Source organism: Stigmatopora nigra, chromosome 5 (genome assembly GCF_051989575.1).
Source record: "Stigmatopora nigra isolate UIUO_SnigA chromosome 5, RoL_Snig_1.1, whole genome shotgun sequence".
In the NCBI taxonomy this organism is placed as follows: domain Eukaryota; kingdom Metazoa; phylum Chordata; class Actinopteri; order Syngnathiformes; family Syngnathidae; genus Stigmatopora; species Stigmatopora nigra.
The window spans coordinates 12,860,702-12,876,515 of NC_135512.1; the positions used below are offsets into that span (position 1 = coordinate 12,860,702).

Sequence of the window (15,814 nt, forward strand, 5' to 3'; positions counted from 1 at the left end):
AAGCAATCCTCTCTCTTCCCCACAGCAATACAGATTGTGAGCGCCAAGTCCGGAAAGTTCAAACTGAGTTTAGGAAATCTTTAGCTCCAGAAACTCTTACATCCTAGCTGCAATGCAAAATGAACATGGACGGATGTTGCTTTTTTAAGGCGGCTGAAGAACAATTGAACTTGGAAGAGAGGCAGTTTCAGAGTACAATGTCAATTGTGCATAGTTCTTTTCAAACATTATTAGGCACATTCTAATATTTCGTGATGAAATTATTGATGTGAGGAACCTGGAATACCAGGACAAAGCCCACACAGGCTGGCGAGAACATAAAAATGCCGTGCAAACCCTCGATCGTAGAACTGTGAGGTGGAAATGCTAACCAGTCTTCACCGGGCCACCAAGAAATTCAAAATGGTGCCAGACTAAATGATTTTGTTGCATATTTTTACGTTACATGAACCGGACGTTGTTTGGTTAAACAAATTAAAACCTCTGGAAAGCAAGGACTACATTCGGTGACGGGCTTATTACTAAACTATGAGTATGTTTTCCTATATTATTAAGTAAATAAATGCCCATAGTAATCATTAAGAACAATTTAAAGATGAAAAACATCTGATATATTTATTGAGGCATCATCCCAGCACAGTGGTTTTAGCAGTAAGGTTTATTCAACAACATTTTAAGCTGATTTCATATGTTGCTCCCAAGATGCATACGCCATATGTAACAGAGCACGCTTAAAAATAAGATTACAGCAAATGTAAATAATAAAACAGAGGGGCATGCGTATATTTGGTTAATCTGAGCTGCAGATTAAAGACATGATACTGTGTCAGGGAGATAGAATGGTTTAAAGGGTGGGCTTTGGGCACACCAACTCACAAGTGTAAAAAACAGCAGTAACAAACTGAAATGCATGTAAATATGATATGTTTATCAAGACCTTTCTACATTTTAGTATTTTTGCAATTTTGTAGGTTCACAGATGACTTATGGAAAATTTACCTTTTATTGCTTGTATACACAGTTTGGTCTCTGGGGTTCATGCCCACCCATTGAGTGTGAAATGAAACAACAAAGTAAAAAGATCTGTCGCATTCACAGGTCTTGTCACAGTGACTCAGTGGTTAGTTACTGAAACATGCACTTTGTGGAGTAGCACCACTCATTTTGTAATACGCAGCTGTTGTATAATGGCTTTTGACTTTGAATTAGAGAGAGGTATCACTGTATAAGGTTATTAATTACTACATGCATGTATATTGTTGACTTGATCACCAATCAATCAACATTCCAGTTGTCAAGATGACAAATTAAAATATGAACAGTTGCATTGAATATATTACATTAGCACACATTACCAGATCTATGTGTGCAAACACATCACACAGACAGCACCCAGTCCATATGTTTTCAGCACTGTACAGTATAACAACACAACAAAGGCACGACTGAGATGTAACAAATGTGGTTATGGGGCAAAAGCTACAAATTGGACCTGAAATGAGCAAGAGAGTACCAATGCACTGAGAATGATATAATCGCCCAAGGCCAGCACTGACCTCAGCTAAAATTACCCCACTGATGCTTTGCACTGCTGCACCTAACACGTCTACATCACACTGAATACTTGATGGTTCATAGATTGTGATACTGGTTTTGATAAAAGTGAGGCTATTACACTTTTAGGACTTTCATCTCATGAAATGGCACACCTGTAATAATTAGTTTGCTTTGTGAGCCCAAATATAGGGAAAACTACTGAAGAAGGATGTTACACATTATTAAGCAGACAAACATGAGAAAGAAAAATAATCTTTCTGCTGCTGAAAATTGTGAAATTGTTGAATACCTTAGACAAGGAATGAAAAGCTCGGAAATTTCATGAAAACGTAAGCGTGAACTGCTAAAAGATTTGTAGATGATTCAGAACCCACAGGTTTGTGCAGGTGAAAGGCAAAATGAGGAAGGTTTCTGGCAGACAAATACATTTGATTAAGGGAGCAGCAGGTAAAATGCCATTAAGCAGCAAACAGATATTTGAAGGTGCTAGTGCCTCCAGAGTCCCACAGACAAGGATGTGGCAGAGTCATGTTTTTGGCCGGCGTCATGAGGAAAGAGCTGGTTGGTCAAAAAATGACCCATAAAAAGTTTATGAAATTTCTGACCCACCACTCTCTTCCATGGGACAAAGAGAAGAACTGTACTTTGCATAATCATTTTCATACATCACAATGAAAAAAATACTTTTTTTTGCCAGATGCACAAACTATATCGAAAGATCATAGAAAAATATAACTTGCATAATAATTTGGAAAACAAAATACTAGTGCATCTTATCATCCGGTTCAACCTTATATATGAAACTCACGTTTTTATTGAAGGTGCGCCTTATAGTACGTTAAATATGGTAAGTAAAATTCCCGGATCAAAGACAGCACAATGAAAATGCCTGCCACCATTTATAAGTTCTATCCATAAATTCATTCATTCTCAAAACCGCTTATCCACACAAGGGTTGAGTGCAGTGTGGGAGCCTATCTAAGCTAACTACGGGCACCAGGCAGAGGACACCTTGAATGGGTGGCAAACCAATCGCAGGGCACAAGGAGACAGACAACCATTCACTCATAGCTAGGAGGAATTTAGAGGGTTCAACCAACCTACTCTGCATATTTATGGGATGTAGGAGGAAACTATCGAAAACCCATACAAGTGCAGGGAGAACATGCAAACTCCACACAGTGAGGACTGACCTGGGATTGAACCCTCACCACCAGAACTGTGAGACCGACACGCTAACCACTCGTCCGACAGGCCGCCCCTATCCATACAGTGTATAAATATTTGGAAATAATGCAATACTGAAGAGGATGATATTCATGAACTTATATTTAGGCATAGCTGTGCATAAAATAGAAACGTGTGTCGTTTCAGTGGCCAAAATGCAACTATGGAGGTCACAATTCGTCACTGAACGTGGGCATCCAATTGAGCACAGTAAAATGTAATCTCTTAAAAATAGAAGATTACTGTAGACATTCAAAAAGCTCGTGTCATTATGTGTTCATTAACTTTGTACTAGAGTGAATGAAATGTTTGTGGCCTGTGCTTGGCAACCATTGGAGTATTTCTGTTTTTCTTCTTCTTTTTTTTCCCCGATTTGAGCATACCTAATTAGGTGTTTTCAAAATTCTCTCCTAAATATCCAAGTATTTGAAGTGTGTGTTGCCACTGTTCACATCGACCTCTAGCCTTCACAATGAGATGTCTGACCTTAACTGTATTGCAGAGTAATGTGTGCGCAAGTGTTGGGGTGTGCATAATATGTTGTTATTTGTCAGCATGACACCCCCAACTTTAATACTTGCATGTTGAGAGGCAGCATGAAATTTGTTATGTCTGCTACATTGAGAGTAGGTGTATGACTGGTGAGGAGACGCTGCTCCCTGTGACTTTCTCATGCTTATTGGTAAAAAATGTGTGTGTCTTGCAAATTAGTTGCTTTTAACCATGATACTTCAGCATACAGTTGCCAAAGGTAGAGCCTTGGTTGGTCTGGTGCACTTAGTTGCGGTAAATTGATCTGGGGTCCTGCCATGTGTCAAACTAAAAAGCTTAGGGAGCCATCTTGAAGTTGACAAACTCTCTTTCTTTGACTGATTCAGGCATAAATCAACGACAAGTGTTGGCTTTATTGGCTGACCACTTAAAATAATGCTTACTGTATCGCTAGTATTTCCATAACAAGTACATACAATAAAGAAATCTGGTTACACCGAATACCTGCTCACTCATTAAAAAACGTGTCACATGTACATTCGCTCTGCGGCAATTGTGTCTCGGGGAACTTCCTCTTTCTGTTGTACACGGAGCAATAATCCTTTTGATTTGATTCAGGTTTGGATATTCTGATTTCATGATGGATTTTGCCAAACCCACTTAAATTTAAATCACCACTTATTTAAGCCACCACTTCACAGTATATTTAAAATAATAATAGTCAGCAAGCTTTGTTTTATATGTTATGAACACATATTTCTCTAATGTGGTTCTTGAAGGTGTGCCTTATAATCCAGTTTATTGTTGTAGATAGGAATCATCATAAACATAGCTCAAATAATCGATATCTTGCATTATGCACCTCTGCAAATAAATCACACACCATTTCCTTGTCATCTAGATAGAATTAATCCACAGCAAATTTCCACAATCATTAAAATTCCAGGGGGCCATACATGATTCTAGATTTTTCTTCCTTTTAATATTCCAAAATGATCAATCGAGTCATTACTATTTCATTACGAGTGGCTGTAAACTGTTCCTGATTGAAATTTTGCATAATCTTTACAGTTATGCAGGGAGAAAGGAAAATTGAAAGCTTACAGGTTCAGCTAGATGAATTTTACTGTGGCACACTGGATTAGGCATGTTTAAATCCACTTAAATCTGCTGTCAAAACGATAAGGCCTCTTTTTTCTGTATTCCCATCTGTAATATAGGTCATACATAGCTATGCAGAGGAGGAGAGTTGCCATGTGTTCACAAATGTTTAGCAGTGCTGCATTCACAACAAAGAAAGCACACACATACTCAAAAAGCCCCAGTGCCATCAACTGTGCTTTGCCGTCTCCCTGGGCAACAAGACAGGAATCTACCAATAGGCATGTTGAAAATGAAGGAGAGGATCTGGAAAAGGAAGAGGAGAGCATGATCGAAAACACAATGCCATCCAAATCTTGAGCACTTATCTGTCCACAACTTTTCAGATGATGAAACCGGAGGGGACAGTTAGTACAGTAGCATTGCATCTAGGCCTGGGCGATATAATAAAAAATTATCACGATAAATATCATGTTTTTTCTTTCAAATTGGAAACTTCACACTTCTGTGTATGAGTAAATAAGTTACTTTAATTGTTATTAAATTATGAAAGTAAGAAAACAGAATATGAAATATGATTTTAAAAGTATATTTGTTGTTCTGTTGTGCAATAAAGATAAGATAACTCTCTCAGTATAAAAAGTAATGATAAATAAAACCTGCAGAAATTTTGACAGGGGTCTTAATTTTGAAAAATGAGCCTTTAAACCAAAAGTTGCAGTACAATATGAAATACATTTTCATAAGATTTGCATGAAATTGGTAAAATCTGATTACTATCAAGTAAGAAAAGAATTGTAGGATGTCCTCAAATGAGGATATTGGGTTAAAATGGCTGCTGTTTATGAACAGGTATTTAAGAGGCATTAACCAAAAAAAAAAAAAAATGAAAATAAATAAAGAGAGAAAATGACAAGGAGACTTCACTTGTATCTTTTAGTGGGTCGGGTCGGTGTTGTCCTGCATCTCTTTTTCGCTGTGTTGTATTCACTTTGCTTTCATGCTCCATGTTAGCTGCTCTATTGACAATCATGCTTTTCCTTACCATCTTCTTCTACTGGATGCTGGTCTGGAACTAGCGTCCACTTCATCAGTGACCCCATTCTTTGCGGTGTTCGGTGGTGTAATGGCAGTTAAAATTTGTCAAAAGTTATTATTATTATTGATAACAAAAATATTTGATGGTAATTATCATTATCATTTCATTGCCCAGGCCTAATTGTAACATACTACATACAGTATCTACACTGGCTATATTTTATATTATATATTTTTAAGTGCATCAGTTAAACTAGATTAACCCAACTAATGAATAATCTAATCACCCATCAGCAAAATAAAAAAGAATCAGTTTAAATCCATGTTAGAGGAAAATGAAAAACCGTACATGAAAGATTAAAAATAAACATTTCATTGGTTTAATTTAGTGGTATATTTAACTAAACTGTATGAAATTTCCAAAATAAGTCATGCACAGTACACCATTACCAAAACGTTTAAAGTTATTATTGCATGTTCATCTATGAGAAACTCTTAACAACAAAAGGAAGCAATTAGGATATTCTATCATAAAATGACATCTAAGCAACTAATTTTGAGCGAGTACTTTCCAAATTTTGCTGTGTCCAACATGCATTGCACACATATTACCGTATTTTCGACACTATTAGTCACAAGTAAAAGACTTCAATTTTCTCAATTCACTTTATAATCCGATGCACCTTATATATGGATCAATATAGAGTAGTCATTATATGAAATTCCTTTACCAAAGCTCCATCTAGTTGATGTAAAACTTAACCTCTAACCACTACTAGTATTACTACCACTACGACCCCATCTAGTGGATGTATAACACAATCCCCTACTACTATTAATACCATTACCATCATGACTGCTACTACTGTGTTTTATAATCCGGTGTGCTTTATCTATTACACCATTTTTCAGATAATTGAAGGTGCGCCTCATAATCCAGTGCGCCTTAAAGTGCGGGAAATACGGTAATTTTTTTTAGATCCTAGGACAAATGCATTTTGAATTTGTCTCCTGGACCATTCTCTAAATTGTTCTGCCCTTTGACTTATGTGAGCTTTGTTTCATTTTGTTCATTAAGATCTACGCTCATCAATTTATTTCCCTGGACCTCCTCCTGCTCAACAGTGTTTTTAGGTTGCAGAGAGTGGTGGCATCTGTTAGAAGAGATGGAACAAAGCCAGGCACTAAACATGACTCTGGCAACAGGGAACGAGGATTTATCCCTGACCGAACCACAAGCTGATGCTTATTCTGGGCATAGTCTCTCTTGGCATTACTTCATTGCCCTCAGGAAATTTAAAAATGATGTGTCCTAAGGGGCTGAAAGAGTGAGGTATTCCTACAGAGAGAATCCAGAAGACAACACATTCCACACATGGGGCAGAAGTAGTAAGAGAGCAAAGTGAGTAGGTACAATCCAAATTAATAAGGATGCACAGCATAGCTGGCAGTGCATAGGTAACAAATTCATAGCAGGACTGGAGAATGGGAATATTAATGTAACAACATGTGTTGCAATTTCTTTAGTCACTATGTTTCTGTAAATATCTTCAAGGAACTCGCTATTCCTGCAATTGACTGGCAACCAATTCAGGTACAATTGTAAAAATTCATTCATTCATCCCCCATACTGTCCATCCTCGAAAGGGTTACGGGGGTTGCTGGTGCCTAACCCAGCTGTCTTCAGGCAAAAGGCAGACTACACCCTAGACTGGTCAACAGTCAGTCGTAGGGTAGACAGAGAGACAAACAACTATCCACACTCCCAACCACCCATGGGAATTGAACCCACACCTGCCCACACTCCTGTCAGCCGTGTGAACCTCTTCACCACGAGGTAGCTCAATTGTGAAAATGTCACAGCAATCATATAGGAAAGACATTGTTAATGGCTAGATCAAAGAACGGTTGTGGTGGTGTTGAAGAACAAGTGGTGAATCAATTATCCATTAATTTAACCATTCAAGCAATTAGTGCCAGGACAAATTCATAAACAATAATTACTGTCTGGTTGTCTGTGCAATTTCATTAGGGCATTCAAAAACAGTACACGCCAAAAAAAAAAGTGTGTTTCTCCTTCCTACTTTTGCTTCAGGACATATCACTATATTTAATTCAATAATGAATATTATGTGGGTTTTTTTTGCATTTTACACTCTATTTATTTTCAGTTAATGCATAGTCAAAAGCGACCTTGAGAAAACAAACAAAAACAAAAAGCCAGTTTCAGTTTGTCCTTATCTATACGGAATAGCACATCCATTCATAGATATTGAAAAACTCATTGCACTAATTTCATGAGTCATGATGTATTTATTACATTAACTGTGTCACTAATCCAATTTCTGGAATCATCCTTTGAATTCTAATCATGATATAGTTGGATGAATAGTATGAGGAGAACAATTAGCAGGGCAGAAAATTTTGTTAAGAGTTAAGCTAATTCCTGAAGCCATGTGACCCTTTGTCTAAGGTTTTTCAACCCCTGCACGCTGATATCTGCAAAGGATTCCAATGAGGCCCAGCAAGAAAAGTAGCTTATTTTCAGCATAACATATTGAACATTTGCAAAGTCTTAGAGTAAAGGGGTACATTTCAGAAGATGCATGTATGAAATAAGGGATGAAAGGATTGGAAAATGTTTGAAATACCTAGTCCAGACAGCAGTTGTATTTTTCATATAAATATAAACATAGCAAACGATGGGATCAAAATAATTTTGCACTGCAGGACAAGGCTACTTACGACAATTTTCCTCATCGCTGTTATCTGAGCAGTCATCATCATCATCACATCTCCAAAGGGTTGGGATGCACCTTCCATTGTTGCACTGAAACTGCCCCGTTTCACACTGTGATTCTGTATGAGTGCCTATATGATAATAAAACAAAGAATCAGGAGACAATGAAATTTTAAAATGGTAATTTGATTTAACAATAATGATTCTAGAAGTTAATATTATTAAATCAGGATTTTTTACTATCTTTTTTTAATCAGGAATGTAAATTGCAATTCTTGCAGTGTGTGGTCTAAAGCTATGTATGATTGAATTGAATTTATTGTCATTATATACGTATAGTGAGATTTAAAGCCTCACTACAAAGTGCACAATAACAATGATAGTACTTTTATTTTTGTTTTTCAAAATTTCTGATTTTTTTTAACTCTCATTAATTTTCCTTATTGTTTATTTGTTTTAGCTTTATCTTTTCCATGACACAATCTAACAAACAACCTAAAGAAGAATGATCTAGGCAGATTCTAACAAACGTTATGTGCATTGCCCAAAATATTCATGATAGTAATGTATTTATATTAATTTCAGCGCATAATGTCACAAATCCTCGGGAAGCACCCTGCATGTTTAACACGTGCAATCTGTCCCCACTCGCCAGTGTAGGCTACATCTGCCCTCCAGCATATTGTCACCTTCTGTCACCATCCTGACTCTGTTTGATTTTCCCATGGTGACTACAATTATTTTCTAAAACACAGAAATCATAACATTCTAGCAGTCTTGCGATGCGGGATACAACACCACACGGGGCGGTTCGCTACAAATGAAGCAAAGTGTCTTACCTTTTGCGGACTGGAGCTCCATTAGCATCAAATGAAACAGTACGAGCTTTCCGACTTCTTTCCACATCTTGAAGTCCTCCGATTGTGGTCATGCGAAAGAAATCACGCCGAGAGACCCCCAAGATGCAGCCAAGCCCGGCGTTAAATCGCTCTCTTGTCCCTCAAGCCGCTTTAATGCGTGTGTGTGATCCTTTCGGCTCCCTCCTTTCTTTGCCTCTGCCTCGGCTCCCGTTTGAATCAGTGACGTTAATGGGCGGGATAGCTGAGGTTGAGGGTGGTGTGTGGTAATTGACAGTTGCTTTAAAAAACAGCTTGGGAAGTCGTACCTGGTGACATTGCTGAGTCACCATGAGAACGTAGCATCCTGCAATCTTGTTCCCGGTCACCAACTTTGGCACACCTCGCTCTACTTCAGGCTTGGACTCACTCGGAGTAGAATGCCATGTGACATAAATTGGTTCTAAGGTGACGGTTCATTAGTATATTACTTATTTTTACAGTATTGTGTTTTTAGGATGGAGTGGTGCAGTGGTGTAGTGGTTAGTGTGTTGGCCTCGCAGTGGTGGACCTGGGTTCAAATCCAGGTGGGTGCACCTGTGTGGACTGGGCTGTGTGGGTTTTCTCCAGGTACTCCGGCTTCCTCCCACAGTCCAAAGGCGTACATGGTAAGCAGGTTAGGTACTTTAACTAGCCCCTAGTGTGAGGGTGAATGGTTGTTTGTCTCCTTGTGCCCCGCGATCGGCTGCCCACCAATTCAGGGTGTTCCTTGCCTCATGCCCGAAGTCAGTTGGGATAGGCTCCAGAACCCCCCGTGACCCGGGTGAGGATAAACCGGTTCAAAAATGTAGATCAGATTAGGTGTTTTAGGGTACCCTAATGTCCATTAGGATAACAGGGGGTGCTAGAGCCTATCCCAGCTGACTCTGGGTAGAGGCGCAGGGCACAAGGAGTTGGACAACCATGCAAACTCACACCCCATACCTTGGGGCAATGTAGAGTGTCCAATCAGCCTACCATACATGTCTTTGGAATGTGGGAGGAAACCGTACGACCTGGTGAAAATCCACGCAGGCCCGAGGAGAACATGCAAACTCCACGCAGGTGGACCGACCTGGATTTGACCCCAGGACCCCAAAGTTGTGAGGCCAACGCGCTAAACACTCGCACCACCCACCGGCCGCCACCCTAAAGTCATGTTCCAATATTTTGAATTTTTTGATGAGGAATGAAATGAGCCTATCCCCTTATTTATTGAATTTAATGCTTTTATTGTCATTATACAAGCACGTATTATGAGATTTCAAGCTTCACCCGGAAATATGTACTATAACTATAAAATGGTCAGTTCATTCTTTATATTTGAAATTGTATTAAATCAAGGGTGGCCTAGTCCAGTCCTCGAAAGCCCCTATCTGGTCTGTTTTCTATTTCTCCCTCCACCAACACACATGAATCAAGTAATCTAGATCGGTATCAAGCTTCTGGACAGCTTGCTGATGAGTTGATCATTTGATTTAGCTAGGTCAAATGTAATTAATGCTTTAAAACTCCACAACTTTCAATGATTGTGATTGTTTGATTTCATTGTGGAGAAACTATAACACTACCGGCAAGATACAATTAAGGTTCCTTCATCTAGGCTTCCTTCTAGAATTTTGACGCATTTTGACGCCACTTAATATGGTAGCATGAGACTTGAGATGAACCTAGTGACTTATAATAACATCGTTGTTTTATTGAAGCATGTGCAATAAAAGCCAAGGAAAGAGCATTGCCAATTTACTTTATTTTTATAACATTGGAGAACATTAAAGTGCAACTCTCACCTCATGGGGTTCTTGATTAAATTTGATATATTGGTCTTCATTGAGCAACAATCCTTACTCGGTTGGTTTGTGACAAAAAACAAAGAAGCCCCCCACTGAGTTTTAATCCAAGTTTAAATCTTCAGCTGTGGGCCATTGACGACAGAGTCGGTAACTGGAAGTGATGCATGTGAAGGGATGCTTTTTGACATCCGGCGCCCTCATCTGTCTTGTTCCATTGTTGTGGAAGCCAGAGTTTTGTTTTTTTTCCGCCCAAATTATTCCAAGCAATGGCACCATACAAGTGGTACCTCATATGTGCAGATCAAAAAAGTTTTTCAGAAAAACAGCTTGCATCATTTGTACCCATTAGTTGTGTTGCTAGTCAGGCCATTCCATAAATGCATTTTTTGATGACACTGTAGGTTTCAACCGTTTTCTTGCCGAAACAAATATATTACCCTCTTACTTGAAATAATAAATGTTGCGGCATTCGTAATTGTGATTTTGTGCTTCTGTTTCATGCGGCCCAGCGGCTTCAGTGGTTAGCACATCGGTTTCACAGCTCTGGGGTGGAGGGTTTTATTTCCAGGTTGGTCCACCTGGGATGAGTTTACACGTTCTCCCTTTGCCTGCGTGGGTTTTCTCCAGGTACTCCTCCCACATTCCAAAAACATGCATGCTAGGCTGAGTAAACACTGTAAATTGCCCCTAGGTATGAGTGTGAGCGTGAATGGTTGTCTGTCTCCTCGTGCCCTGCAATTGGCTACCCTAGGGGTGGGCAAACCGGTCCTTGGGGGCCACTGTGGGTGCAGGTTTTTGTTGCCATCGATTCAGCAAAGGCAATTTAACCAATGAGATTTCTGACAACAAGAAGCACCTCACTACAATTCACTGAATTAACTTGCAAGATACCCGATTGGTGAAAAGCTGGCCTCTTTATGAGGTTGGACATTCAACAACCACTGCGGCCCTTTGTGGAATGGTTTGCCCAACACTGGTCTTGCCACTGATTCAGGGTGTCAACCGCCTCTGGCCTGAAGTCCGCCGGAATAGGCCAAATAGCCATGATGCCTAGTGTGGATAAAGCAGTTCAGAAAATGAATCAATGAATGCTTCTGTTTAATTTGCTCTCATGTTCTGCTTTGACCCAAATATTCAAAGGAGGGCCTTAATAATATATTTTTTCCTATTCCATGGCAAGAAAACAATGAAAATTAAATATAGTATAAGAGACACAAAACTTTGTTTGGACATGTCCAGCGGAGAAGATCGGTAAAGGGATGTTGAGGGTTGAGCTACCATGAAAAAGGTTTGGAGGTGGACCTAGTAAAGGATACATGGATATAATGAAGAAGGGCATAAAAGTGGCTGACGTAGGGGAGTGTAAAAAGCCGAAAGTGTAGTAGTAGTAGTAGTGCCGGTAATTTGACAATTCAAGAGGGATTCTCTTGAAATTCTCTGGCATCCTGGAATAGGAATGGATTGTTAACATTTGGTGCAGAATTCAGAAATCAGATATTCTTTCTCTGGTTTCCTGCAACATCCCAAAAACCTGCAGGTTAGGCTGGTTGAAAACTCTAAATTATCCCTAGGTATGAGTGTGAGCGTGAATGGTTGTCGCAGGCAGTGACGACACCAGGGTCCAGACAAAAAGTACTTATGGCTATAACTCAGAAATTGAGCAATTAATTGTTCTCAACTTTTTGGCACTTATTTTCGAATATTTTTTATACATTCAGAAGTGAATCATCTGTAATTCCCTATTATTAGCCACCATTTTAGAGTGGTGACCCCTCACGGGACAAACCGAAAATGTGGTAGTAAAAGTTAGTAGATTCAATCATCTCCCTTCAGATTGAGTATTTTCACAACTTTTTGTCTTATGTTTCACATATCCTGTCTTTGACAAGTGCTCACAGTGGCAACTATTAAGGGAATACTGGATAAAATGACATGGAATATTGAATTGAATGTCTGTATTGTCATTATACAAGTACAATGAGATTTAAAGCTTCAGCATTTCTTCTGCATTTCCTCTTCTTTTTTTGTGATTGTCTTAACTTTCCCCAAAGCAAAGTGTTTACCTCCCTCCTTTACTTTGTCTCCAAGAGTTTGCCTGCTTTTGGCTGAAAAGAGAGTGTTTAACAACTGGAATGCAGAGTTGATTAAGGGAAAGGCTTAACTCACATGTGATTGGTCTGTCACTAAAACTCTATCATAAAGCCTAAATGTGCCAGTCAGATTTGGACTCCTGAACATACTTTTTTTTTGCCTGTTCCCAAATGGGATAGATTTCGGGTCTGGACCTGGATTCTGGTACACCAGCCAGTTACCTCCTCTCACTTAGAGGACGCGTTGGGGATAGAAAATATATGTACATTTATAACTTATATGCAGTTAAAGTACACACAGCCTATGAAATCATTTATGTAGCTATGGAAATTAAAATCAGGATATGAACTAAATGTGGTCTGTATTTAAGAGGCGGTTTTATGCAGTTTATGTTTGCTGCAGCTTAACTGCTGCTCAGACTAACTCATGTTTAAGTTAACACAGCAGCATATGACTTAAGAACATAGTGATAATTAGTTACGCGTCTTTAAGTTTGAGAGCAAATACAGAGTGATTATACTTTGTGAATGAACATTTGAATCGGTTGACACAACCATGGACCCTTTCAAAAATTATGCCTACCAACTCAAAGTCAATATGAATGTAGAAATAGACCATGGATGTCCTAATCTTGAAAAGCACATTGATTTGCAATGCGAATGAAATGCTGCAGATAAATAAAGCTGTTGTGCCTAAAAATAATAATAAAAAAACACTACTCATTCTGAATAGAAGTGAAATGATAGAATTTCAATCATATGGTGATTGTTTATTTTGAAACAATATGTGCACAGCTGGTATTGGCCTACATCCTCCCCATTTTGAGTTGTGTGCAATATGATTCATGCAGGCAAAAGTACCACGCATGTATACTGTGTCATCTCTCATCCATCAAGCCCAGAGGAATACCCCATTTGTGCTGCACCTTCAGTGCTGCCCCGCAGTAGCAATGAGCTCCAAATATGAAGGTGAACTAGAGCAGAAGAGCAAGATCGCTGTGCAGACTCATTTGATTACTGGCAAATGTTGAAATAAAGTCCGCATAATTCTAGTGAAAAAAAATACAACACTTTACAATGTTATTCAAACCATATTTACACTGTTTGTTTTTTGAATCTCAAGAATGAAATATGGCAAATGCCAGTCACAATAACATTCAAAGCTGGTAAAGAAATTTGAATTCATAAAATACCTCTCCAGTCTGGATTCACATCTCGCATTTTCCAATTCGTTGCTCCAAATAGCAGAAGTTTGTTGGCTTTAGTATTGAGAGCACATCTGCTGCCCAAAAGCTACTGTATGCAATTTTAAGGATACATATTTACTCAATGTCAAACCATTAGATTTAATGTTTTTTTCCTCTTTTGTAATATTTTTATATATTTTTTACTGTTAGTTCAGGTTGTCTCATGTGATGTCATGTGTCATTACAGTGACCCTTTGGCTCAAAATGTTTTACTCGGGTAAAGAGCAGCCATGTTGAGTAGCCTTTGTTTGACAATTGAAAGAAGTATTTTAAAGATTCATATAGCTAATGGTGAAGTAATTCAATAAAGCAATAAGACTGATTTAGTAAACAGTCACCCTGTTCTCACACTCAAATGTTTCAGATATTTATCCCTTGGATCACAGATGAAATAGTGTTCATCAGTTATCCCTTCATATTGAATTCATCAGGGCTGCAAGATAGTGAGCAGGTCAGACTGATACCTTCAGAACTGTAAATTATTACTTTTCCTCTCTGCCTTTTTATCTTTTCCTATTTGTCTCTGTTCCCCTTTTACTCATTTCTATCTTCCTCATCTGTTCCATCAGGCTTAAGCATCTTCTCTGGTCCCTTCTTGTGATGTATCTTGGGCTGTTGTTTGAAAAACGCAACACATTTGGTGGTCAGGAAATTATCATTCTATCCTACAGTCTGTTACTCTGTGTAAATAATGTTTCGGCAGATTGTTTGTATGTGTGGTGTGTGTCCAGTTTCCGATTGGAGATCATGAGCCAAAAACCATGGCTGAGGTCTGGTCTATAGCTGGCCAACTGCCAGTAGTAGGAAAACATGTACTCTATGAAATGAAATAATTGTATATGTTTCATCCATAAAAGGCACAACATTTTATGCTTCTTGTTTGTTCATGAGTACATTTTCATCAAACTGTGTTGGATATATTTACATTTATAGAGTTATAAATATTTTTTCACTTACTTTGACACAACAAATGGCTGCACTATTTTCTCAAATGTTTTAACCTTTTATTATTTTACATATTCCTCTGATTAATTTACTTATTGAATATTAGATCTGTCTGAACAGGTAAATGTGAAGTCAGAATACATGTTAATCAACAGTTACCTGCCAAAAACTTGGAAAAGCATGTTGATATTGTATATTGATTATATATTTTCGACATGAAACTAAGTCACAAAAATGTACATCATTCCATCTTCTTCCATATGATCTGCGACAAGGCATTGTGGTGTTGCCTACTTGAAATCTGATTGGTTAAAGCAACAGTCTTATTGACGCTTGTTTAATGCAGCAGAGCCTGCAGAACTGACTGTAAAGGCCTGGAGGTCGATTTCTGACCCTGGCCACAAATAATGGCTGAAATGTGATTGGTTAAATGCTTCAATATGAAAACACACATCTGGAAGCAGTGCAACCAGGGGGAAAAGCAATCAAAGGAAGCTAAAAGACAATTTGGAATTATTTAATAAGAATTGATGAACAAAATATAATATATGATTCAGATATGTCTTAGCCTAGCAGAGAAGGCCTTGAAGGCCCTGACTGCCCACCACTGCTCAAGAGTATAAAATTAAGGAATTAAAAATGTTCACAGGTATTTGGAATCAAACATGACTCTGATTTACTTATTTTCTGAGATTTATATAACTGCTTC

At 38.5% G+C, this 15,814-nt stretch overlaps 1 protein-coding gene across 4 annotated transcripts in view; it reads right to left on the reverse strand.

Moving 5' to 3' along the window:
- lrp8 (low density lipoprotein receptor-related protein 8, apolipoprotein e receptor) overlaps positions 1-9,239 on the reverse strand; it is a 76,775-nt gene extending 67,536 nt beyond the window's left edge. For 2 of the 4 annotated variants that reach the window (XM_077716506.1, XM_077716504.1), the window contains exons 1-2: positions 8,995-9,239; positions 8,161-8,286 (exon numbers count right to left, since the gene is read on the reverse strand). In XM_077716506.1, coding sequence (XP_077572632.1) covers positions 8,161-8,286; positions 8,995-9,061 — 193 coding nt within the window. In that variant the 5' untranslated portion in view covers positions 9,062-9,239. The remainder of the gene's footprint in view (positions 1-8,160; positions 8,287-8,994) is intronic. The other 2 variants (XM_077716505.1, XM_077716503.1) reach the window with 1 other exon arrangement.
- Positions 9,240-15,814: the final 6,575 nt, after the last annotated feature.